This window comes from Neltuma alba, unplaced genomic scaffold (assembly GCF_004799145.2).
Source record: "Neltuma alba isolate B1F8T4 unplaced genomic scaffold, ASM479914v2 tig00012981_pilon, whole genome shotgun sequence".
NCBI classification, from domain to species: Eukaryota; Viridiplantae; Streptophyta; class Magnoliopsida; order Fabales; family Fabaceae; genus Neltuma; species Neltuma alba.
The window spans coordinates 325,960-353,731 of NW_021637338.1; the positions used below are offsets into that span (position 1 = coordinate 325,960).

At 33.5% G+C, this 27,772-nt stretch overlaps 2 protein-coding genes across 3 annotated transcripts; one reads left to right on the forward strand and one right to left on the reverse strand.

The window, feature by feature from the left end:
• Positions 1-1,109: 1,109 nt before the first annotated feature.
• Positions 1,110-27,772, reverse strand: LOC114733176 (putative calcium-transporting ATPase 13, plasma membrane-type). Of its 2 annotated transcripts, none has more exons than XM_028920583.1 (2): positions 27,754-27,772; positions 1,110-4,457 (listed from the first exon to the last, which is right to left on the reverse strand). In XM_028920583.1, the coding sequence occupies exon 2, from the start codon at positions 4,229-4,231 to the stop codon at positions 1,148-1,150; it is 3,084 nt and encodes a 1,027-aa protein (XP_028776416.1). In that variant the 5' UTR covers positions 4,232-4,457; positions 27,754-27,772; the 3' UTR covers positions 1,110-1,147. The 2 variants fall into 2 exon arrangements, with proteins under 2 accessions (XP_028776416.1, XP_028776417.1); XM_028920584.1 differs by lacking the exon at positions 27,754-27,772 and adding an exon at positions 5,856-5,860 and having other exon boundaries at positions 1,110-3,593.
• On the forward strand, positions 23,083-25,952 carry LOC114733182 (uncharacterized). The gene is made up of 6 exons (XM_028920589.1): positions 23,083-23,164; positions 23,484-23,546; positions 23,649-24,281; positions 24,359-24,490; positions 24,583-24,780; positions 24,922-25,952. The coding sequence occupies exons 1-6, from the start codon at positions 23,083-23,085 to the stop codon at positions 25,950-25,952; spliced, it is 2,139 nt and encodes a 712-aa protein (XP_028776422.1).

Here is a 27,772-nt window from a genome sequence, read left to right on the forward strand (position 1 = left end):
TCTTTTCAGGAAATCAAAACAACCAAATTAATGAGGTCCCTTGATTAATAAGGTCTCTTAATAAAATGTTACCTTTTGACCAAGCTTCATGCCTTAGCGTACATACAAAACCCAACTCTCTTGCATATGACGACGTTTAATTGAAAACTTTGGAAGCAGGATTTCATAATCTTGTAAGCATATATTATCTTCAAAATTTTATATTTAGAGTTTATTTGGAAAAAAAAATAAAGCAAAGCCCACAACATTTTGCCATAGAGTTCATCTAATGAGTAGTTTCATGTAATGAATTCTTTATTTGGAAAAATGTTATTTATATCATGTGGAAGCTGAATGTCATGATATTATTACCTCATTGTACTGTACCTCAATTACATAAGAAAATGCCTACATATTGATGGTCAAAGTTGGAAAACGTTACAAAAGATAAGCGATGGTTGTGTTTATACAAGTTGTTCCAAATTTTACAACTAGAATGTTCTGCAGAATGAGATCTGATGAAAGATATGCCGAAGTTATCTAAAGCCAAACAGAGGAAGTGGAATTTTGTTTTATGTGGGAGTGGGGCAACGATGTGCGAGCTAAAAAGATTCTTTGGCACGTCCTAAGACTAGCATATATCCTCCCCAACAGAAACTGAACATAAAATCTGGCCAGTTCACTGCAAATTAGACTGATGACAGACTGTACATGAAATATTAGGGTGGAAACTACAGCTTCCGAAAAGAATGGATATGGAGGTCAACGTTTATGTGTAATGTAATACTAAATAAATAAAAGCAACAGGATAAAGGTAAGAGGAGTGGGCAGTAGTATTATTTTAAGCTCAAGTTGCACATGATGAATGGAGGAAAGGGGTAGGAAACAGAAGAGAGTTGGCAGTAGCCCAGCGCCCAAACAACGAATTCAATCCCCTAGCGTTGAAAGTGCCATTTAATTTCCTCCCACCACAAATTAAAGCAAAAGTACAATAAAAGTTTATTATATTTAAAGTTATGACAGTGGAAACCAGTTATTACTGCCTTGTCTAACCGCAAAGAGTTGGATATGATCCCCCTCTGGAAGTATTTATATGTGCACTATGTTTCTGTACCTCAAAGGGACCTGACCCATCACTATACCATCATAATCATCTACTAGAAAGTATTCATTGCTTTTTCAGGTTCAAGAAACTAAGCAGTGGTCTCTCTGGGACGGGAATGAACTTGACGACCCAACCAATAGGCCAAGAAATAGCCGCAATTAGAATGCATGCACCCCATTGCCCCCAGTTCAATCTCTCAGTATCTGCAAATTTCTTCAAAAACTCCACCATCAGCACCTGAAGCACAATAGTTATCCCTATGATCCCCAAAAACAACTTGTTCTTGTGAATCCCTTGGAACACATTCTTCTTCTCCAACTTCCTTGCATTAAACTCATTGAACACTTGGCATAACACAAATGTGTTGAAAATCAAAGTGTCATTTACCTTTGAACTCACCCTAAATATGGCCTCACCCTTGAACTGTAACGTCAATAGAATTGTGATCTGGTATAAAGCTTGGGCTAAGAGATTTCTCCACATGATGTTAGTGATGAGAGGCTCACTTCTACCCACTGGGGGTTTGTCCAATAACTCCCTTGTAGGCTTCTCTGTTGCTAAAGCGAGAGCACCCAAAGTGTCCATTATTAGGTTCACCCACAATAGCTGGACTGCGGTTAATGGCACTTCTCCTGCTAATACTGCAGCCACAAAGTTAATTGCAAGAGCTGCGACATTTACCGTAAGCTGAAATTGAATAAACTTTTGGATGTTGTTATAAACACATCTTCCCCATTTAAGAACTGTGGCAACTGAGGTGAAATTATCATCCAAGATAACAATGTCTGAGCTTTCCTTTGCAACTTCAGTGCCTTGAATCCCCATAGAAAGTCCTATATCAGCTTCCTTTAATGCTGGAGCATCATTGGTGCCATCTCCTGTGACTGCAACGACGTGACCTTTCTGTTTGAGGCATTGAACCATTAGGAGCTTGTCAAAGGGAGAGGATCTTGCCATGACACAAATTTTCTCCACTTTGTTTAGTCTTTCCTCGACAGACAAGTTTCGAAATACCTCACCTTCGATGACTCCTTCAGATGTGTCTTGATTAGGCTGGAGGATGCCGCATTCTGTGGCTATGGCTTTGGCTGTGAAAATATTGTCTCCTGTGATCATTTTGACATTCACTCCAGCTTGTTGGCAATTGTTTACAGCTTTCTTGACTCCTGGACGACATGGATCCTTAATACCAACAAGTCCTAAGAGGGTGAGCCCTTCTTCTCTTACATCTTTGATTCCTCTATCATCTTCTTCAGCTACTTCTGTATGTGCAAAAGCAATACACCTAAGGCTGCTGGCCGCCATCCCTTGAATGATTTGCTCAAAGACTAGCTTTTTGTTGTCATCAAGTTCTTTCATATTGCCAGAAGCATCATAGTACTTTGAACACAACCTAAGCACCATTTCAGCTGCTCCTTTCCAATGTGCATGGATTTTGTTGTCTGCCTTCCTTTTAATCAAAACCCCACTCCTCTTCTTCTTTGAATTGAAGGCCTCCACATGAAGGATGGTAAAACTTTGCGTTAATTCCACCATGTTCATGCCCAAATCAAGAACAGCCCATGAAAGAATAGCTTTTTCTGTTGGACTACCTGAAAATTCATAGTCAGAATGTTTTGTTTTAGACTTGTAAACACTACCTGTGGTGTTAAAGGCAACCCCTTCTTTGATTAGTTGTTGGACATCCGAATGAACTGATGATTGATAAGGTTCCTCTTCCATAGGTTGCTGTCCAGGCCAGAATCTTGTCACTTTCATCTCATTAAGCGTGAGTGTGCCAGTCTTATCAGTGCAAATGGTTGTGGCCGACCCCATTGTCTCGCAGGCAGAGAGCTTCCTCACCATAGCCATATCAGCCATCATCTTCTTCATGGAATAAGCAAGGGTCAATGTCACAGCCAATGGAAGCCCTTCTGGAATCGCGACCACGACAATGGTAACAGCAGCAGCAACAATTCCCACAACTCCATTCATTATGTCATCAAACTTGGTGCTGCTTCCCTTGAACTCCTTATTCCCATTCTCATCAGTTGTGTTCCCTGTGAAGTAGCGAACTAACATAACAAGAAGAACAAGAAAAGCCACTGCCAAGCCAACCTTGCCAATGGCAGAAGTAAGCTTATTGAGGCGTTCTTGCAGAGGAGTTTGTTCATTGTTGTCTCTGCTTATGGAACCCATCATTTGACCCCATGTTGTGTTCGTACCAACGGAAGTGACGAGCATCTTGCCAAAACCGTCAGCCACCTTAGTCGCAGAAAACAAAAATGGGTTTTTGTCACCATTAATCTCTACGTGGTCGCTCTCACCTGTCATGCTAGACTCATCAACTTGCAGAGAATGGCCTTCCAGGAGCAAGCCATCTGCAGGAACTTGGTCTCCGATCTTCAGCCACACGACGTCACCCACCACGATGTCGTATATGGAAACTTGTTGCCGGCGACCACTTCGTACAACATCTACTTGGATGTTATTGCTAACCTGGGACAGCTTGTCGAATTGTCTGCTCTGTCTGAAGTTACTGATGGAAGATACAGCAATGACGAGAAAAACAGCAACGAAGATGCTTCCACCTTCGTACCAGCCTTCTTTGATTCCATTCTCTTTGATGCCGAAGCCAAGAGACAAAGCAGCGCAAACCAAGAGAATGAGAATGGTGGGGTCCTTGAAGCCCTCAATCACAAAATGAAAGAAACCTCTCGTGGGTGGTTTGGGATAGGTGTTAGATCCAAATGCGTCGCGCCGTCGCATGACGTCACTGGGATCATCATCATCATCACCGCCTTTGACTCCATTTTCAATGTCGGTTTTTAGAGCGGAGACCACGCCATGCACCCCACCAAGATTTTGCAGGGTCTCTTCATTTTTCTCCTTCACGAGATTGGTGAGTGTGGTTTGGCTAACACTGAAGAAGGAATGATCTGTGTCTAAATCGATAACAGTATAGGAGGAAGAAGGTGACAGCTTAGGCTTGTTCTTGATGGTGGTACGGGAGGGAAGCAAAGTGGATTTGAAGTGAGACAAGAGAGCTCTGTAACAATATATACTAACGAATGCGGAGCGCCATTTTTTGTTGGGTTTGCTAAGATTCTTTGGGGCATGCAGAAGTGTCTGTATTGTCTCCATATCTGGCAAAAATGCCTTCGACATGTTTGCTTTGATTGGTAGAAACTCAGAAACTTGTATGGGCAGTGAGCTATTATAAGGCTATCTGGAAGCTTAATAATGTATATGCATATATATGTGTATATAAGGCATGACGTCTCAGGCTCTGTGTGTGTGTGTGTGTGTGTGTGTGGCAATGAAATAGAGGAATGCAAAGTGTAACGTTTCTGAAACTGAAGAATGAATAGCAGCTTGGTGGATATGCAGAAAACTTCTTGAAGGCTTAATAGTGTGTGTTCGTGTGTGTATCTATAAGACCATATTTATGGATGCTATATATGAAATATATATATATATGAACAAAAGAAGTAATATTATATGTATCTATAAAACTGTATATATGAAATATGAAGACAGGAGAGTTTCCGGACCTGAAGAATAGAAGGAGAGATAGCACAGAATTTGGAATGCAGAGTAGGCTGAAAAAGTGAAAGCTTAATAGAGGGTGTGGATATATATGACATACAATGGGATGATGATATATTTATACACAGGCAATAAGTTTCCCTGAAGGCGAAGTCACGTCGACATGAAGAATTCATTGCAAATAGCTTTTGGGGCAAATAAATAAATATTACACGCGGAACAGTGTTTGATACTAGAGTCTCTGGATTTGCCGTAACAAAACAAGGAAGAAGCGTTTGAAGTTTAAACTACGAAGTTTCGCAGGCAGGTTCCCAATGAAGTTGCGTGTCTCTTCTCGTCCCACTTTGCGTCGAAAGTAGGTTCCAACAATTATGACTTCAGATTCAGATTCATAGGTACGACAAATTATTCATATAAATGTCTGTATATTAAGAAATCTTTTACTACGTAGTACGTACTGATATTATTTTTATTGTGACAATATTATGTATTGCTATGTGTAATTAATTTGAATTTTATTTGTAACTATCGATCATCTGCATTCTGCATGAGTTTCTTCGTTCGATGATTATTTGAATTTTTTTTTTTTGCAAGTTATATTGTCAAAAAAGAATAGGTTTCGACGGTTAGTTTTATAATAATATACTTTGTTTTTATTTATAAATTTTACGTCTAAACTTTTACTTACACATACACGGCATTAACGCGTGCTATAGGTAGGATCGACGTAGAACAGAGAGACAATGATTCATTCAGCACTAAAATGACAATAAATTCCCATGTAAAAAGATATCGGAACAGCCAACAAGTCATATGGAGAAGCATCCTTTGAACGTCACTTCCTTTTGCAAATGGGATTCTCCTTTTCGTTGCGTGGAATAGCATTTAAGTTTTAAAAAAATTATTAAAAGATGAAGGGACAATCACAAGAAAGACTTTGAAAATAAAAAAAATTATAAATAGAGACCCGTTACAATATTAGTATTGGTTTTGACAATAATTGATAAGCAAACGATAACAATTTTATGAACGGGTCCTTGTATATAATTTTTTAATTTTCAAGATTTTTTTTGTAATTTTTTTAAAAATAAGATGAATGCAACTCCTACAAGTCATTAAGAGAATCATAAATAGTACTACCTCCTACAAGACTTTGTTTGTAAACTACAAATAAAATCTTATAATTAGAATCAGAGGTAGTACTTCATTTAGCTTTTTGCTCTCAGCCTTTCTAGTCACAAACCTTCCATAAGTTGCCATTTTCAATTGACTAGCTCTCAATAAAAGCACTACTATGACAAGCACAGGGCCTTAAATATGAAAAATTGAAATAAAAATAAAATATAAAACAACAATAAAATTAAAAATACAGTAAAGAATTGCCATTACAAATGGTAATAAACAGTTAATAAATATTTTGTGACTTAAAAATAAAAATGAGATAATTATTTTTTTAAATATATAGTACATATTTAATATTTCTTCAATTCATATAGTTGTATTTGGTTGGGATTAAGTGTAAATTTTTGCCCGTCAAAGAATGTAATTTTCTCATTAGAATACAAAGCATTCGTTTTTTTTTTTTTAATGAAAAGCTGAAATTACAAACCATGCTAAATCCAATATCTAGCCTATAAGAAAGTTCCCCTGAATGATCAACTAGGGAGTTAAATTCTCTACAAAACTTGACTTGCCAATCCGTATTCATTAGGAGTGTCATCTATTAAGAGGTCGTTATCATCATAACCTCTGGGGGCCACATTAATTGCTACAATACTGTCTGAATACAGATAGATCTTTTTAAGACCTGGTAAAAGCCAAGGATGTCGGCAATGACTTGGGTACTCATGAGTTTACAGCTAAACCCACAAACCCATCTGTTACCATTTGCTTCTTTCCTGTGATTGGTTTTATACTCATTAAAAATTTTAAGACACCTGAAAGGCCAAATATCCCAACAGATAAGCATTCGTTTTGCTGTCCACCAGGGAGGACGCTCATCCTATCCTAACCAAACAAATTTAGTATGGACAGCCAACAGTTAAATTTTAAAATTTTTGTCTTTAAAAATATTTTTTTAATAGATAAGAAATTCAAAATAAATACAATCTCTTAAAACTACATTTTAATGGTGTAGATTATAACCAATAATGTGCTCATCGTAAGTCCTGAATCTGTGCTGTTTTGCTGGGGTGTCGACTGCCGACCGCCGCTTTTAAGCTAATGGCGCTCCGTCGTTAAAAATTATGACGCGGCACGCTTGTGGGAACACGAAGGTGTATTGATCCCCGACATATGTGTGGATACAACCTAAAATGAGTAGCCTTGTTTGACTTATAAGTTTCAATAAGCATATTATCAAAATATTGGACTTGGGGTCCCGCCCCATTCTCGAGAAGCCGATTAATTTGATTATGATTGAGTTCTCATCATATCAATTTATTTTAGATTTAATTCTGATTTAATCCGTTGGATATTATAAACATATATATTATCTGAATATTATAAATTAAATCACTTATTTAATTTATATTATATTTAATTGGGTGATAATTTCAATTAATTGACTAAGTCAGCCGAGATATAATATTACTCGATTATTTTGTTTAATTGGGATGTTTTCTCATTTTTCAATCAGAAAATCCGGCCTGTCAAGATATATTTTTGGAATAAATCCCATAAATTTTTTATTTATATTTTCATCCTAAATACAGGAGTTAGATAATTAATTTATTATTATAAAAAATTAATTTATTTATGGTAGATGTGTTGATTTTTTTAAAATATTTTTATTACATTGCCCTGCGGATGGAAACTTTCTTTGGCATATACAATCCATTGCGATAGTTTGGAAAAAAATTATTAATCTGGAGTTAAAATAAATTAAGTTTTTATATTTAAAATCAAAACAAATATACCAACTAGTTTTAATATTTAGGATCAAAAAGAGTAGAATTTTTCTCTCAAAAATATGATATAAAATTCATGTGATTATCTTCGAACACTGAAAATCTGAATTAATTTACTTCTTTGTAGTGTGTTTATTTTATTTAAACTGGTCCTTATAATAACTTATAACAACTTAATAAGGACCGGAGTAGTATACTATGAATGTTTTGATGAATGGAATCAGCTTAATATTTTTTTAAGTAAATTCATGGGTCCATACTTTTAAGGCAAAATATATTGTCACAACAACCTATTTGGCTATTTAAATATGTTAATATTCAAATTTGACCTCCAAAAGAAAAAAGTAAATTAAAAAGAAGGTAACCATTTGACCAAGAGAAAAGTGTCGTCCCTCATCCGCTAACAAGTTTTTTTTTTTCGGCCAGCGCTAACAAGGTGAAAGAAAGGAATAATTAGTAATGAATTTCATATAGGAATAAACTAAAGAGTTGTAACTACCAAAAATAATATATATATATATGGGGGAAATATGGGATTAGAATTTGCTCAAGTCAGCCTCAATTAAGAGACAACAATTCTTTTTTGAGGAGAAAAACAGAAACAACATGTTGGAAAAATAAAAAATGGGGACGACGAATACCATGTGTGAGGGGTAATTTACAATAAGTTTCTGAGAAATAATTTCAAGCATGACATGTGTGTGTGTGTGGGTCAATGGTCAAAGTATTCGTTGATTTTATTTTACCTTTCCTCTACAACAATTCTCTAGAGAAATGAATATCAATTATTGTTATTGTTTTCAAGATTAAAACATATATTTGATCATTTAATTTTATATAAGTTTCACTAATAGGAGTTGAATCCAAGAGAAGGAACTAGTTTCTTAAAATATGTCAAACCAAGATTTGAATTCCTGTTCGGAGATGTATCCATATTTAGTGTCTGATAATATCTCGAATAGAATTACTTCTAATAGAATAATACCTATACATAGCAAAAAAATTATTATATAAAATTTTAATTTGATCTCTTAACTTAAAAAATATGTTTTTATTTTTTTTAATTTTAAATGATGATTATGTGTAACAGCTAGTTATTGGAAATGTTTTATCAAGGTAACATTTAACATCTGGGGATGATATTTCTTTTTTCCCCTTAACAATTTTAATAACGTTTACAGCTGCAACACGTGGAGGTCCAAAAAACTAGGGATTAAAGTGCTGGTACTTTATGTCCTTATCCTCTTGTTTTTTTGTTCCGTCCTTATCCATTAATTCGTTTAAAGGACATAGTAGTTACATATGAATTTTCTATTCGAATGGTTAAGAGGGGAAAAGAAGTACGAGTGAGATTCCCAAAACTGGAGCATTGAACAAACATTATTAAAAAAAAGTGTAGACCGGAATACAATGGGTCAGCTTTCCAATTGGTCCAAAAAAGTAGGATACTATGTGTCAATCAACAATTGACAGCTGGGCAACAGCATAAGAAAAAATTTATGCGACATTCTGTAGGGAAATTTTCGTTCATTGCCCGAGAAAATCTCCCCGTAAGGAGGGCAAAAAGAGCATGTAGATATTTAATTAAGATTTTTTTTTTTTGTAAATAACTAGAGCCAAGGATTGGCAAAAAAAAAAAACTAGAGTCAGGGATTTATGAGATCCAAACTCACAGGTATTTATAAGTTGCTTTTGACATATTTTATACAGATTAAAAAAAATTTAAATTTTAATAACTCTCATTTAAAATTTAATAATTTTCTAACTTTATCCCTATTTAATATACATTATACCTCATATAAATAAAGTTAAGACAATAATAAATGAAGAGTAAAATTGTACATCAATACAAAAAATTTCTTTCAATACTCTATAAATAGGATCCAAAAATATCTTCTCTTTTTGTCCTATAAACAGGACCAGAAGATTATATAATTAACACCTAAGGGCTTAGAAAGGTGTTATTATCATTTTTCAATGTATTCTTATTAATATATGAGTTTTAGGTATTTTTTTTATTAGAGATAATTTTATTTGAGACATTAGGTATCAGATATGAGTACATCTCCCAGCAAAAATTTAAACTTTAATTCAAGACGTTATGAGGAACTAACTTCTTCTTCAAAAAAGCAAAGAACTTTATGGTTTTCAATTTAATCTCAAAAAAACTTCATCATAGAATCAAAACTCAGAATAATCAAGTGCCACCTTTACCTTGAAATCAAAATTTATGCAAAGAGCCCTACTCGTTAGACTGTTAAACCAATTTTACTGTCTCAAACCCATCCACATAATTAACCAGGGATTAGTACCTAAACTCATATAAAATTAAACTCATAAGAGTGACTAAATTCAATAGAAACAAAATCATAGTAGTGAAGATCTTCTCAACCATCACATGTAAGACTTGAAAGTTGAGGATTTAATGGATGAGTATATATGATTCTCTTATCCCTCTTCCAATTCCAACGTGTAAGCCACTCCATTGTGGTTCTTTGTTGCAATAACACAATTCTAACTTAATCTTATTCATCTCTTTCAATCCCTATTTTCACTGTAATCAGTCAACTAGATCCACATTAAGAGTATTATTAGGAAAAAAAAATATCAAGTGCTTAATAAATTTTACGAAATACTCCTCCGGTCCTTATTATAAGACCCAATTTGACTTTTTATTTGGTCCTAATTATAAGACCCAATCCATTTTCTCTTTTATATTTATGCATTTTTTTTCAAGATAATCCTTCTAATAATGATAGTTTTAGCCAATATACTTAATTAGTAAGGATATTTTAGGAATAACAACACTTATTTATTATAAATAACCAACTTAACTTACTTCCTTAATCTCCTCAAATAAGTCAATTGGGTCTTATAATTAGGACCGGAGGAGTAGTATATAAAATGAAAAGTTTTTAAAATGTGTCTTGTACCTCAAGACAAAGGGAATGTAATTTTCGCTAATACAAGAATATTAACTAAAAATATAAACAATCATATGTTTTATAGAATATTCAATAATAAAATTGAATTTCCTAATATAATGATGATTTCTTCATACTTTATATATACTCTAAAATTTTCAGGGATTCAAAAAATCATATCTTTTATAGAATATTCAAAATAATATAAATAATTTTTTAAAATTAAAAGGACAAAAATTAATGACAAAATTACAAGCAGAGTCAAGTCCATGACCCCCCCAGGTTATAAAAAAAGGGTTTTTACCCCCCCCCGGGAGGTTATAAAAAAAAAAAAAAAAGGGTTTTTATGCTATGGGACCGTCAATACTTATACTATGATATCTAAATTCAGCCACATGTCCGTTGTCGGTCTTTCCGTCTTTTTTAGCTGTTCCTTGTACGTGGGAACAGGAAAATATATTGGTCCACGACATATGTGTGTATAGAACCTTAAATGAGTGGCCTTGTTTGACTTATAAGTTTGCAATAAGCATGGTATCAAAATATTGGACTTTGGGTCCCGCTTCATTCTCGAGAAGCCGACTTAATTTGATTATGATTGAGTTCTCATCATATCAAATTATTTTAGATTTAATTCTGATTTAATCCATTAGATATTATAAACATATATATTATCTGAATATTATAAATTAAATCACTTATTTAATTTATATTATATTTAATTGGGTGATTATTTCAATTAATTGACTAAGTCAGCCGAGATACAATATTACTCGATTATTTTATTTAATTGGGATGTTTTCTAATTTTTCAATCAGATAATCCGGCCTCTCAAGAACGGCCTGTCAAGGGCAGACTCATATCCAAAGTCTAATAAAAACTTAGCCTAAGTTTATTGGTAACATTAGTAAACCGGAAAATTTGATTTTTTTTTTTTGGATTTTTTTGAGAGTTTTGATTGGATCAATTAGGTGTGATTTATCTTTTAGCTAAAGTATACATTTTGTTTTTTAATTTTATATAAAATTTTAATTTATTTTTTTAACTTTAAAAAGTATATTTTTAGTCATTTAACTATAAAATCGTTAAGCTTAAATGATAATTTTTTATAATTTTTTTTTTAAAAATTAATATGTTCAAAGAATGTTTTATTAACATTTAATATCTCAAGATCATTATTTTTTGCTGATAACTTTAGAGTCAAATAACTAAAAATATATATTTTAAAATAAATAGATCAAATCAAAACAATGTATAAGATTAAAGGACTAAATACTTTAACTTGAAACTACGTTGTTTTGAGTTTAAAAAATAGTTATTTATCAAATTTGTTTATTTGATTATATATGCTTTTTATATGAATACTTTTTTAGGATTATATATGAATATCTTTTTGTAGATTCTAATTGCCAGCCAAAAGAAAATTAAAATATACTATTTTTCTTACATGATTGAGTTTATCTCAATTTAACCACATTTTAGACTTAATTTTTAATTTTTGATATAGAAATATTCTGGTTAAAAAATAAAAATCTAGATAAAATACTAAATATTTTGTGTTTTAAAAAATTGTGCTTGAAATAAATTAAGTATATCTTTTAAAATATACTTGTTTAACAAGTGATTTTGCCTTGAAAAATACTTTCAAGATCCTGACAAATATTTGTAACAAAAAAAATTTCGTTTCATTCTTTCTTCCAAAAAGGAAAAAGGAAGGTATGTTAGGTACCACAACATAAGATTACGTACTTTGATAGAACCACATAAGTTGAATTAGCTAATACTCCTCTGATTTTTAATATAAAATTTATTTAACTAATTTTATTAGATTATAAAAGTTAAGTAAGTTAGTTAATTATCAAAAATATAATATGTTTTTCTTAAAACACCATAATTATCTTCTTTAATATCCTTTCTCATTTTGATTATAATTGAGGAAATATCAATAGGAATAAATTAAAAAAAATTAATAAATATGAGAAATAAGGTTTATATTTAAAAATAAAAAATTAAAAGAATATTATATGATACCGACATGCCTGCGAACACAGTTACACGTCTTAAACACGTTTGTGGAATAATATAAACAAAATGATAACCTAACCCCTTAAACTGGGTTTTGGAAACCGAGTTTCCATTACGAATCGATTTTCTCTTCCCAAAGAAACTGTCTGGATGCCCTGAAACTGGAGTGTTCACAACGATCTTTAAACCACCCAGGACTTCTGATTTGATTCTTTGTCAATAATGAGAAATTTACATTCACACAATAAGTTTTTATCATATAGTTTCTGCACCAGAATGTACGGCAGATTATGGTGAAGTTATCTGTTTTTTTAAAAAAAATCTGACGTGTAAAACTTAAAAAAAAAAAGGTAACAACTTGACCCATAATTAGTAGGCACGAAAAGTAATATTCTTCCGGTCCTAAATATATAATGTAATTTATACTATAAAATAGGTCTTATATTTATGATCGAAGAGAATATTAATTATCAAATTATGATTTAATATATTGAGATAATGGCCCTTTTTTTTGTCAAAAATAAACTCGTAATTCCCTCCTCAACAGCATTGAATCGCAATCTTTTCATTTAAAAAAGCTCAAAGAAAGTGAACCTCAGAACGAAAATGCACAAATTATTGGTCAAAGTAAATTCTCTCTTGTTAATAAGAAATTAATTACCTAATTAACCTGTTGTAAATTGCCTGAGGAAATTCAAGTTAAATATTATGAAATAATGTCACATGTGGCGATGAATAAATTTCTAAATTAAAATTGGTCAAGTTTAGTTGACCGAACCGATAATGTTGACCAATTTAACTTAATCCAATTCCAATCTACAAATTTTGATAACCTAATGCTTTCCACTTTATCAATGTCCATACAAAGTGACGTCTACAAATTTTATTAATATCTTAATTCTTAATGACTTTTATGTTGAAATTTCAGTTCTTAACGTTTCCCTTCACGTTACCCAGTACCCACGTTACAAGGCATATGGTTTAACAAAAAGTAAATAAAAATATCCATCACACAGCCCTTTTTAAAATAATGTCGTAAAATTTTATAGTTTTGAGAAAAAAATATTTCATTAAAATTATGCAAGGATGGTTGATATAATCTATTTTGAGTCATGAATATAAGTTATTTTGCACATAATTAATAGATGTACATTTAAAATTTCGTTTCCCGAAAATTTTAAGTTATGCATATTTTTGAGGAAATGATTGTTGAATATATAAAAACTGGCTAATTAATCTGACCTCAAGTAACTTTTTTATATTCTCATCCATGGAAACTTATTATTTTGGAATGAATCACATTAATTTTTTTATCTATACTTTGATCCTAAATATAGGAGTTAGATAATTAATTTATTATGATAAAAAATTAATTAAATTAATTATTTATGATATATTTACTGATTTTTACAAATATTTTTATTATATTGCCCTACGGATGTAAACTTTCTTTGACATATGCAATCCATTAGGAAAGTTTAGAAAAAAGATTATTAATTTGGGGTAAAAAAAATTAAAATTTTATATTTAAGACCAAAATAAACATACCAGTTAGCTTTAATATTTAGGATCAAAAAGAGTGGAATTTTTCTCTAAAAAATATGATATAAAAGTAACGTGATTATCTTTGAACACGGAAAATCTGAATTAATTTACTTCTTTGTAACATGTGTTTATTTTATTTAGATTGGTCCTTATAATAACCTATAAAAACTTAATAAGGACCGGAGTAGTATGCTATAAAAATATAAATGTTTTGATGAATGGAATGAGTCCAAACTTTTGAGGCAAAATATATTGGCACAACTACCTATTTGGCTATTTAAATATGTTAATATTTAAATTCAACTTACAAAAGAAAAAAAAATTAAAAAGAAGGTAACCATTTGACCAAGAAAAAAGTGCTGTCCCTTATCCGCTAACAAGTTTTTTTTTTTATTGACCAGCGGTAACAAGTCGAAAGAAAGGAATAATTAGTAATAATTTCATACAGGAATAAAATAAAGAGTTGTAACTACCAAAAATAATATATATATATATATATATATATATAGGGGGAAATATGGAATGAGAATTTGCTCAAGTCAGCCTCAATTAAGAGACAACAATTCTTTTTTAAGAAAAGAAAAAACTAATATGCGGATTCTTGTAGTTTTATCATATTTTGAATCAGGTCCTTGAACTTTTTTTATTTTTTATTAAATCCTTATAATTTAAATTGTTTGAGGCATCCATCCTTCCGTTAGACAAAACATTAACGGCATCGACGGGAGAAATTTGACAACTACGTGGGATCAATACGTGGCAACATGGGTTTTGACTTTTGACTTTCAGAAATGAACAAGCAAGCTGCTTCTACACTGGGAAAAAAGTAGCATTTCAAAAGAATAAATCAACGGGCTTCCAATTTTACAGCTAAACTACAACACAATAGATCACACCCATGACTCCTACCAAAATATTAGTTCACCATCACCAAGATGAGAGCTAAACTCAAGTCATTCCATAACTTGAAAATGTTCCTCCAGATATGCGAGCTGTTAATTTTCTTTAAATATTTTTTGGCCTATAATTTTTCATTCAAATCATTGTTTCTCTTGCCCTCTGCTTGGATGCTCAGAAAATACCCAAAGCCTATCGTAACGGTCAAATTCTTTGTGCCTTTGTAGTATTCGTCTGAACACTTTCTCAGCATCCAAACAGAGTTTGCAGTATTTTCCACAAAAATAGAGTGAAAAATAAATGAAAATTTAAGTTTGTTTTCACTATGGGCGCACTTTGCAGTAATGAGAAAATAAAGGGTAAACCATTGAAATTTCTAGATTCTTTGTGGTTTGCGCTTATTGTTACAGGAAAAAAGAAAACTCTTCTTTTTAGCATCCAAACAAAGTTTACAGTTTCTCCTTGAAATTTGGCCTTTAAGTTAGGAATTTATATTTGTATTGGCCTGCAATTTTTGTTGGAATTTATGGAAAAGTGTCGATGTGGCAAGATGGTTTCCACCATGGAAGAGTTTTATACTATTTGGAAGACGTGAACAGAAAAGAAGATCGTGAAACAAGCAAACAGAGCCACACGTGCACTGCTTGCCTCATATGCGAGGAAGTGAGAGCGTGTTTGAATTCGAAGACTTGAAGAAGAACCACCCTGCATGATGGCATTGCTCGGCGACCTTCTCTTCCCTCTTGCCTCATATGCACTGAACTCAAAGACTCTGTCTTAATGTAACGCGATAGCGAAACATGTGCCTCTAACCCGATTTTTTTCCCCTCACACTAACAAGGGAGAGTCCATTCACAGCCTAGTTGGACTTGCTTACCCGCCTGTATGCTAGTCATCTGCCACCTCACTTATAATAAACAGTGTTATAACTTCTATTAGTCATTTATGAACAGTATTAACCTTCAAAGATGAATGCCTCTAATGGTTTAAAGTATAAGGAGCTGATAAAAAAAAAAAGATCAGAAACGTCATTCAAAATTAGAAGAAATTGGAAGGACCCTCGTATGTGTTTTCCCTTGAGAAAAAAACCAGAAACAACAAACATGTCGGAAAAATAAAACCTGGGGACGACGAGTGCTATGTGTGAGGGGGTAATTTACATTAAGTTGCCGTGAAATAATTTCAAGCATAATATATAAATCCATGGGTCAACGGTCAAAGTATTCGCTGATTTTATTTTACCTTTCTTCTACAACAACTGTCCGGAGAAAGGAATATCAATTACTGCCAGCTGTAGTAATTATAAAATTTCGTTTACATAAACAAGATCTTATAATTAAGATCAGAGTATTATTGTTGTTGTAGTTAATATTAGGACTAAAATATATATATATTTAGTCATTTAATTTTATACAAGTTTTATGAATAAGAGTTAGATCTAACGGAAGGGACTAGTTCCTCACAATATGATAAATCAATATTTAAATTCCTATTGGGAGATATGTCCATATTTAGCATCTAATAATGTCTCGAATAGGATTACTTTTAATAGGAGGATATCTATACACAGCAAAAAATTTATATAAAATTTATCTTTTAATCTTAAAATTATTAATTTTAAATGATAATTCTGTGTAACAGTTAGTATTGAAAAATGTTTTATCAGGGTGACATTCAACATCTGAGTGCGATACTTTTTGCCTTAAAAAAATTTGTGTTTTTGTTGCAGAAAGGGGGCCAAAGCCCAAACAAATTAAAACTGAATATGACGGGGGCAAGATCTGCCCAATCTATCCCTATCAAGCCGAAAAAAAATATCAGCGGGAGGACTTTCCAGGCAGTATGAACCAAGATTGTTACTTAGGCTCATCTTAGCTAGCTGATTGCCTTAAAAATTTTAATAACGTTTACAGCTGCATCAGACGGAGGTCCCAAAAACCAGGGATTTAAGTCCCGGTACTTTATGTCCTTATCCATTAATTTTATTTTATTTTTTTTTGGCCAGCGACCTTATCCATTAATTCGTTGAGAGGACATAGCACCTCCATGTAAATTTTCCACTCGAATGATCGAGAGGGAAAAAGAAGTGCGATTGAGATTCCCAAAACTGTAGTGTTCACCAACCCTTATTAAAATAAAATGTAGACTTGGAATACAATGGGTCAACTTTCTAATTGCTCCAAAAAATACGATATTATGTGTAAATCACTAAGTGACAGCTGGTCGATGGCATGAGAAAATTTATGCGACATTCTGCAGGGAAATTTTTGTTCATTGCCCCAGAAAATCTTCCAACGAAGAGGGCAAAAGGGATATGTAGATATTTAATCAGATTTTTTTGGTTGCTCAAAATATTCTCCTATCTGAACGGTGAGAAACTAATCTCTCAGAGTGCTGTCAGGTGCCGTAATGGGAACTCATCTCAACATTATTTTTTTATACATACCATCCCAATAATTGAATCCAGAACATGATGTTTAAGATGTCCAAGTTCTTTTTACTTGGACCAATACTTGTTGATGATATTTAATTAAGATATTTTTGTTGTTGTTGTGAATAACTATAGCCGGATAGGTATGAGATCTGAGCCTACATATGTGTACAATTAAGATCTAAGGGCTTAGAAAGGTGCTAGTATCTGTATTCTTAGAAGAAATTGGAAGGACCCGCGCAAAAAAAAAAAAAAAAACGAATATCAATTACTACCTACTGCTATGCTAATTATAAAATCTTATTTATATAAACGATATCTTATAATTAGGATCAGAAGTAATATTATTGTTGTTGTAGTTATTATTAGCACTAAAATATATATTTGGTCATTTAATTTTATACAATTTTTACTAACAGAAGTTGGATTTCACAGAAAGCACTAATTCTTCATAACACGATAAATCAATGTTTAAATTCCTACTAAAAGAGGTGTTCATATTTAGTGCCTGATAATGTTTCGAATAGGATTATCTCTAACAGGAGGATACCTATATGTAACAAGAAAAAACTTTATATAAAATCTTAATTTGATCTATTCACTTAAAAAAAATGTTTTTTTAATCTTTTAATCTTAAAATTATTAATTTTAAATGATAATTCTGTGTAACAGTTAGTATTGAAAACTGTTTTATCAAGGTGACATTCAACATCTGAGTATGATACTCTTTTCCTTAAAAATTTTAGGAAAAACCATATTGGAGGTACTTATACTTTCTCTCAATTTTCAATTTGGTACCTATGTGTTTTTTGTTCTTAACTAAATCTTTAATTTTACTCTATTAACATCATTAATCCTTATGTAAAGACTAAAAATATCAATAGAACAAAGTTATAAGAGCTAATGTTGCTAAAAAGATAAAATTAAATGTTTAATTAAAGGGGGAAAAAAACACATAGGTACCAAATTAAAAATTGAGAGAAAGTATAGGTACCTCTAATATGGTTTTCCCAAAATTTTAATAACGTTTACCGCTGCATCACATGGAGGTCCAAAAAAGTAGGATTAAAGTCGACCTTATCATTCGAATTGAAAATTTACAAGGAATAACTATGTCCTTTCAACGAATTAACGGATAAGGTCACCGGCCAAAAAAAGTAAAATAAAATTAATGGATAAGAAGTACGATTGCGATTCCTAAAACTGTAGTATTCAACAAACATTATCAAAATAAAATGTAGACTTGGAATACAATGGCTCAACTTTCTAATTGCTCCCGGAAAATACGACACTATGTATATTTCAATCAATAAGTGACAGCTGGTCAATGGCATGAGGAAAAATTTATGCGACATTCTGCAGGGAAATTTTTGTTCATTGCCCCAGAAAATCTTCCCATGAAGAGGGCAAAAGGGATATGTAGATATTTAATAAGATATTTTTGTTGCTGCTGTGAATAACTATAGCCGGATAGGCGTGAGACCTGAGCCTACATATGCGCCCACTTAAGACCTAAGGGCTTAGAGAGATGTTAGTATCATTTTTTTTTCTAATAGAGATTTAAATCTTAACTTGCGATGTTACAATGGACCAGCCCCTTGGGAAAAAACAAAAAAAGAACTTTATGGTTTTTCATTTCAATCTCAAAAAAAAAAATCATTAAAGAATCAAAACTCAGAATAATCAGGTGCCGCCCTCGCCTTAAAATCAAAATTGTGCAAACAGCCCTGCTTGTTAGACCGTTAAATCAATTTTACTGTCTCAAACCCATCCACATAATTAACCAAGGATTATTACCTAAACTCATACTCTTGTAAAATTAAACTCAAAAGAGTGACTAAATTCAATAGAAATAAAAGCTCATAGCAGTGAAGCTCAACCATCACATGTAAGATTTGAAAGTTAAGGACTTAATGGATGAGTATATATATGATTCTCTTATCCCTCTTCTAGTTCCAACGTGTAAGCCCCCCCATGACAACCATCATATCACTAAACAACAATATGAACTCTTCATTCATATAGCATTCTACTTCTTTGTTGCAATAACGCAATTCTAACTTAGTCTTATTCATCTCTTTCAGTCCCTATTTTCACTATAATCACCCAACTAGATCCACATTAAGAGGATTATTAGGAAGAAAAAAGGAATATCAAGTGCTTAATAAATTTTGCAAAATAGTATATAAAATGAAAAGTTTTTAAAATGTGTCTTGTAACTCAAGACAAAAGGAATGTAATTTTGGCTAATACAAGAATATTAATCGAAAATATAAATAATCATATATTTTATAGAATATTCAATAATAAAATTGAATTTCCTAATTATAATGATAATTTCTTCATACTTTATATATACTCTAAGATCTTCAAGGATTGAAAATAAGTTTTTAGCATATTAATGTCAGGCCCAATTTATTTTCAGTATGAAATCTTTTTTTCCAATTAAAAGGGCAAAATTAATAACATAAGATAACAAATAGAATCAAACCCAATTATAGAAAAACTTCTTAGGCTATAAGACCATCAATACTATGAGATCTAAATTCGACCGCATGTCCGTTGTTTCCCGTCTTTTTCGGCCGTTACCTGTACTTGGGTTAAGCCCAAGTTTGGCTGAAAGGGTAAGAGTTAAGCCCAAGTTTTGCTGGTTCCCTAGCTTTTCTTTGGGCATTTAAAGTGTAGTTGTTTTATCACGGAGGCCTATCGAAAATGATTAATTTCTCACAATATCATAAATTAAGATTTAAATTTTTATTAGAAAAGGGATTTATATTTAGGACCCAATAACATCTCATACAAAATTGTTTTTATTAAGGGGATACATATGCTTAATATAAAAAATATAATTATTTTTTCGAGTGAAAAATATAATTGTAAAACCACATGGGAACCACCCAGTAGTTACCTCACTTGGCCTCTTGACCAAGTGGTGGGGGTTTCTATCCTACTCTTTGACATGAAAAGCATCTTGTGAGCAACCGGACCCTTAAATGGAAGCCCCGCGACAAGGGGATTAGTCACAATCATCCACGGAGGATGCCCTGGTGTGTAAAAAAAAAAAAAAAGTAATTTGTTTTCCTTTAGTGGAAAAAAAGCCATCGAATACCATCCTACATTCATGTACGTTTCATGTTGATACATAATGTTATACAACGAATGGACAAGACATACGGATTGATAAACCAGAGACTAAACGTATTAGTATTGTATTATGCCACCGCCATAAATAATCCCATAACAATGATGCTTGGCTTTAATACTAAATTCTAGAACCTTTAATCCTCCATGTGGATTCAATCTGCTACAATCATTTCAAGTTTTGTTTTGCTTTTTAATGGCTTCCTTTTTCCCCCTCCGCCCAACTTTTTTGCTTTTTGGGATGCAAAGGAAGGCAAAAAGAAAACAAGATAAAAAATAAAATACTCTTCCAGTCATTAATATAAGGCCTATTTAACTAATTTGATTACATTAAGAAAGTTAGGTAAGTTAGTTAATTATAAGAAATGTTATGTTTTTCCTAAAACACCATAATCATCTTCCTTAATATCTCCTATCTCTTTTCTACTTGATTATGGTTGAGGAAGTATCCATAAAGGTAATTTAGGAAAAATTGATAAATATAATAAATAGATCTTATATTTGGAACCAAAATCAACTAACAATTAGGTCCTATATTAAGAACTAGAGGAGTATTAAAAATCAAATGAGTCATATTGATCCAAATATGATTAAAATAATGTGATTTAATTTAAATATATAAAATTTTTTCTTTATAGTATGAAAGGAGTCATATTTAAATGAAAGAAGGCATTATTTGCGGGTAAACAGACCATTCAAGTATAACATCACATAATTCAACAAGCAGAGCTACTAAAACACAAACCACAAATTTAATGGGTTGTTATTTTTTCAACTTAAAACAATGTCATTTTCAGCTCCAAAAAAAGAGCAAGGAAAAATATAAAAGCTGACCATTCAAAAATTTTGACTAGAGTAGCCACGAGATTGGTTCACCCATTTATCAATCTTACCAGTCAATCTGAATTGAGTTATAAGACCATGAAAAAAGCTGTAAAGTCTATGAATAATAAAAAGAAAATGACAATAATCCCATTTCAAAAGTTGGGCTTTCAATCCACGCGGAAAATTTATGTCTTGTGTGAGGGTTCATCCACCTTCAACCGGTTGAATTATGAAATTGTTTGAATGAACTCTTGGTAACATCTAGGCATTTACAATTATTATAGGAAAAGAGTGGTTTTTATACCAGAAATTTCTCTCAAAAATTTTATCGGATTTTCTCTCTTCATGACATTCCCTTGCAGTTTCTCCTGCAAAAACAGTTGCTAGAACACTCAAGATACAATTGAACAGAAAATATAGACATGGTAGTATTGGCAAGAAAACTTTCTCATGGAAAAGAAAATCTAAAAGAAAAGTATGAAAAATTGTACTACTTCCCATACTATTTATAAGATCTCGCTTGCAGTACAAGACATACACAAGAGAAACTCTTTTTATAAAAGGCTTCCTCTTTTTTTTGGATAATTAAAGGCTTCCTTTGTTACTCATCCTATTTGTCACTAAAATACTTACGTAACAATATTAATTTTGTCATATGCATATATTTTTTATGTTTATATAACAACATACATACATACATAATTTATTGTCACAATATTTGTTACTTGCAAGAAATGTAATATATAGCTATTATATACAGTATTGTCACACAATTATTCATTTAATCATCTCATTTTGTTTTTTGGTTCTTGAATATTTTAGAGGGAAATTTGAATTTTCTTTTGGAATATGTTGAGAGGAGGCTTTTCCTAGACAAAACCGAGAGAGGTTTGATTAGTTCTCTCAATATTTAAACGCAGTATTGTGAAAGAATAAATTAATTTTTTAAAAAATAAATAGAAAGAAATTACCTACACACATTGTTTGGCTCAAGGGAGGGAAGGGGTCTTGGTAATATTTTCTAATAAGCAATGAGCAGTAAATTTAAAGGACGTCAGGATCAATTTAATTTTATTTATGTTATCTAGAAAAGCAATTTTAACTTTTAAGATATTTGATTATTATTCGTACAAATCATGAGTAAATAAGTTTCATTTTCCCAACAACTTACCACTTGTCATTTTGAAAAAGCTTGGAGCCACAAAAGAGAAAATGCAATGCTCACTCATCCATCCATAATGAGCCCGGCACCAAAGTGTGCCCTTTTTCGTAGCCTCCCAGCTCTAAAGTACATGAGGCTATAAGCACCTAAAGCCTACAAATGCAAATCAACTGACCCACAGTTTCGGTGTATTTATGTTTCGGTGATTGTCTTGGTGGGATCTAATTCAGAAATTTGTGTGTGTAAATCTTAATGTAGCCAATTGTTAATGGAAAGTGGTTGAGTTCCATTTTTTAACGCGGCTGGATGGGTCCTGTGTCTTCTGTAGTCACTTTCAGGCAACCCATAGCTTTTGGTTCTCTCGCAAAAGAAAAGCACATGGACGTCTTTTTTAGATTGAATACGTATAATCAGATTCTTAGAATAATAATTTAATAACTTGCAGGTAACTATCCTCAACTTTCTCTCTTTTGTGTCTGCCAAATGTTTGTCGTAATGTCAGCGAGAAGGATTATTATAGCTTCCTCGGTTACATGCCTTTTATACAAGGACGGTTTAAGAAAACCATAGAGCAAATCATTAGTAAGAGCAAACCAGGCTACTTATTAAGGATGGACCCGCAAGAACCTTATCATAAGTTCCAATGCAAGCACAAATTAGTAGTGCCAGATATGTTCAAGTATATACTTGATGGTACCTACCTATTATTAGGCAGACATATGACTCAAAATAAGGCTTTTGTTGTAAGCAATACGGTGTTAGTATCTGTTACTGATCAAGTATAAACACTCTGGCAATCCCAAACTCAAGCTGTCCTCAGATGTTGAAAGCTGAGGGGCATGTGAATATCATCATGACGACCATGGTATGGTCTATGATGTACAATTGTTGGCCTTTTAGATATCAAACTGGGAGTTCTTTCCTTTGATGCATTCTTCTTTATTAGAAGCATTCCATTTGTTTGAAGAATAGTGTATTAGTCTGAATTCTCCCTGTTTTGCTTATATTGTAGGATTTGGCAAGTTGAGCATGGGCAATGAAATGGGTAATAACAACACGACATCTGCTCTCAATGGTATTTACTTTGTTATTGGAAGTATTGAATTGAATATGGTGAGGTAGAGTTCTATACTTTTTTTTCATTTGATTATTTTCATTCTTGTTTTCACTTATGCAGAGGAAGCTAATTCAAGCGAAGCTGAGAAAAAAACTTTTAATGAGGAAGTGAGAGCAGAGAGCAAGGAAGGAGAAAGTCAGAAAATCTCTGCTGCTAAAGGCAGTGATGATGAAACAAAAGCTGATGGATTGGCTTCAAATGATAGGAATGAACCTGGAAATGAGACATTGAAAGGCGATATTCTTGGAGATGGTAAGAAGGGAGAGAATCAGACAGCCCCAACATCGGAAGCCAGATGTCAAATAGAAGAAACTGCAATGGCTTCTGATGATGCAATAGTTGAACCTGGAAAAGATACACTTGAAGAAGACAGTCATGCAGATGATGTAAAAGGGCCAAATCAAATGATCCCAACGGCTGATAATGAAAATGTTGAAGAGAAAGCTAGAGGATTGACTACTGTTGAATCGGCGATCATGCTTGAGAATGATTCACCAAAAAGTGATACTCATGGAGATGTTGTAATCGTAGAAAGTCAAATGCCTCCTGCAGTTGAAGTTGAAGATGTTCTGAATGATGATAGGTCACTGGTTTCTAATGATGTGCCAAATGAGCTTGAAAATGCCATAGAGGAAGGAAATGCCTGTGAAGACGATAAAAATGGAGATCATCAAAATCATCCATCCACCGAAGGCGAAATTGTCCAGGAAAAAGCTGCAAGGATTGATTTAGATGACAGAACAATTGAAGTTCAACACGAAACACAAAAGAAACTCATTATAATGATGAACCACGTGAAAATGCAATGGATCCTATTTCCAGAGACTCGGATGGTTCAGGAAAAGCTACCAACTTGTCTTCTGATGATCAAGCTAATGTCAAAGATTCCTTTTCCGATTCAGGTCAGCAGTTTCTTTTTTATATGCCATATTTCAAGAAACTAACAAATATAAAGTATCTTAGTTTAATGAATATTTGGTATTCTAATCTGCAGGGAATCAAATAACTGAAATCATTCAACTTGAAATGTATCCAAATGCTGGAATGGCAGATAAAGGAGCTGAGAACTGTAAAACCCTGTCAGAGTTTTCGTTGAAAAGTACTGAAGAATATGACGGGCAAATAGATCTATGTAAGGATCAGCCTGTTGCATATGATCACCACCTTGATGAAGAGTCTTCAATAAAACAAGGTTAGGCCGCTCATAGCCTTACCCCATCATATATGACTACATAACATGTTACATCCAATTGCTGAAAGTAAGAATCTAAATTATCCCTTGTAAACATGAATACCTTATGACCTTGAACTACGTTGCTTATAATTCCTGCAGAGGAAGAGAACACTGTCGTTTCAACATCAAATGATGTAGAACTTCAAGAATCATCACAGATACATTCTTTGCATGTTGAGTTTGGTGAAGTTCTTGAAGAACCATCACTTCAAGGCAGTGAATCACTGAAAAGAAGTGATCTTTCTGATACTGATACCCTCCCTTTAATGGATGATGATATCAGTTCAGATAAAGAAAAGGACAGCCAAGAAAACGTGTTATGTGGAGTCAGCTCTGAAGGCGGAGAAAGAGATGAATCAGGAAGTAGAGAGAGACGTGCTTCGGAGATAACAGATAATTTTTCTAGCATCAATGAAAAGAGCGATTGCAGTCTATTGGCCGAGGCCAATTGTATTACCGATCATTCTGTGGATTCACCACCAGAATCCAATGATATGTATAAGGGACCACTGTTTGACAGTGAGAAAATGTGTAAGGAGCTTCAAGAAGACAGAAAATCGAACCTAAGAGGATCAGAAATGGAGAATTCACAAGATTTTCAGGCTGACATCATCAATAGAAGGTCTAATGGAGAAGAGAATGTAGTTCTTGCTGGGGTTGTTCATGGGATAGGCGAAACAGATCAAGTTGAGGAAAAATTTACTGAGAATGGACACCGATTTGATGCGTGCATTAATAACAACACAAATTCAAATGAAATCAGCACTACTCTAGTTCAACAAGGTTTTATGGTTCCTGAAGCTGAAGGAGATGGACTTATCCCAGGCCCAGCAGTTGTAAATTGCAGACCTGAACAGGAAAAGAATTATGAGGAGAAAGTTCTTGACGAAATAGAGAAAAGGCCAGAGGCTAAGCCGTTAAAAGACTCAGATGGGAACGACATGTCAGAACAATTTGACTCTCATCTTTTAACTTCAGGTCAAAAAGAATCTCAGACCCTGCAGAATTCTTGTTCTATGTTACCTATACCTAGACATCAAGACGACAATGTCAGCCAAACCAAGATCTTTACTTTTGCCAACCTGCAAGCTTCAGATCACCAAGAGGGCAACACTGATCTTCAAATTTGACCATGCCAGCTCTGGACATCGTCGATAATGAAGCATTCGAGAAAGAAGAGAAGGACTATTCCCAACAAGCAGAAGCAACATCACCAAAAGAAGCAGAAATAACAACTTCAAAGGCCAATCTGTCCGGTACACCGCTTCTTAACAATCCTGTAGTTGCAAATGGAGGTTATGAAGTTATGGAAAGTACAACAAGGTATAGCACGGAATCAAACCCTGAGAATCCAAATATCTCTTGTCTGATGCAAAAATCTCCAAGTTTCAATCTCAATCTCCGAATAGAAGCGACAAAAGAAGAATCGGATCACATTCCGTTGCTTCATCAGGGCAAGACTGCAACCGAAAGCTCGTCAAACCAGAGCAATCTAAATCTTGAGCCTTGCGCTGAATATGAACGAAGCATATCTCTGCATGAAGAAATGCCAGTGGAGGAGAAAATAGTGACTATGGAAAGAAGTTACTCTGAGAAATTCCATGCCCCATTCTTAGGTCTGTTGAAAGAAGAAGAAGAAGCTCATCTTCTAGTCATGCCAAAGAAACAAGAAAAACAAGATGGAACAGTGAAGGAGGTGAAAGAAATGGAGTATGCTTCGCCTAAAGGAAAAGAAAAACGCAAGCCAAGGCCTTCGCTCTTCAGCAGCTGCATGTGTTGCATGACTTTGACAAACTAAAACACTCATATACCAATTGCTTATGCGCCTGTTTCGGTTTTTCTGCTTTGTGGTGCTGAGTTCTACTGCTGATTGACTTCTTTTTTTCTTTTTCAGTCTTTTCTGAAACAGATTTTACATGTGAAATTCTGAAGAGATATTGGTTTGCAGAATGGTGAGATGAGTTAAGTTTGAAGTTTTTTGGGAGACATCAAAAGGTGGGAAGAAGAGTGGGGATTTTATTACTGAGGCATCTTGTCTTCATATCTGTACTAAGAAGGAAATGCCATGTTTGGTACATTTACGAAATTTATGGTTGTTTCATTTTAAGCGGTGCTTAGTTTAACCTTTTGGTGGCAAAAAACAAAAGTTTTACCTTTCACCGGAAATATTGGCTTCCGTGGAGCATTCTCTCCTTTCTTCTTCTCCAAATCTTCCGTCAGCCACAACCATCGTCCTCATTTCTTCCTTCGTACCTTCCTCTCCGGTGAACAGTAATCGCAGACGGGTGGTCAACGGCCTCTCCCTCGCCGCCGCTTGCCGTGAAATAATTTGGTATATATAGAGTTATATAGCCCTCTTGTCTCACTTCAAATCCACTTTAATTTGCTTCCCCCCTCCACCACCACCATCAGGAACAACAAGCCCAAGTTCTCACCTTCTTCCTCCTACACTTTTATCAATTTAAACACAGATCATTTCCTTCGGTGTTAGCCAAACCAACCTCACCGATCTTGTGAAGGAGAAAAATGTAGAGACCCTGCAAAATCTTGGTAGTGTCCATGGCGTGGTCTCGTTCCTAAAAGACGACCTTAATCACTGGGATCGTCATGACCACCGCCTTTGACTCCATGGTCAACGTTGGTTTCTAGAACAGAGTTCACGCCATGGACACCACCAAGATTCTGCGGGGTCTCCACATTTTCCTCATTCCCGAGATTGGCGAGGTTGGTTTGACTAACAGTAAAACAGTGTAGACGGAGGGAAGATGACGACGACTTAGAGCTGCTCTTGTTGATGGTGGTGGTGGTGGGGGGAAGCAAACTGGATTCGAGGTGAGACAAGAGGGCTCTATAACGATATATATGGAAAAAGATTATGAGAGATAACAGAGAGACATTGAAATGCAGTGAGGTGAAGAAGTGAAAGCTTACACACACACACACACACACA

Excerpts from the sequence above, each read along its gene's own strand:
- LOC114733182 (XM_028920589.1), top strand. The coding sequence starts at position 23,083 with ATGGACCCGCAAGAACCTTATCATAAGTTCCAATGCAAGCACAAATTA. Across the intron at positions 23,165-23,483 it reads GTTCAAGTATATACTTGATG|GATTTGGCAAGTTGAGCATG; the intron begins GTACCTACCTAT and ends CTTATATTGTAG. Across the intron at positions 23,547-23,648 it reads CACGACATCTGCTCTCAATG|AGGAAGCTAATTCAAGCGAA; the intron begins GTATTTACTTTG and ends TCACTTATGCAG.
- LOC114733176 (XM_028920583.1), bottom strand. The coding sequence starts at position 4,231 with ATGTCGAAGGCATTTTTGCCAGATATGGAGACAATACAGACACTTCTG.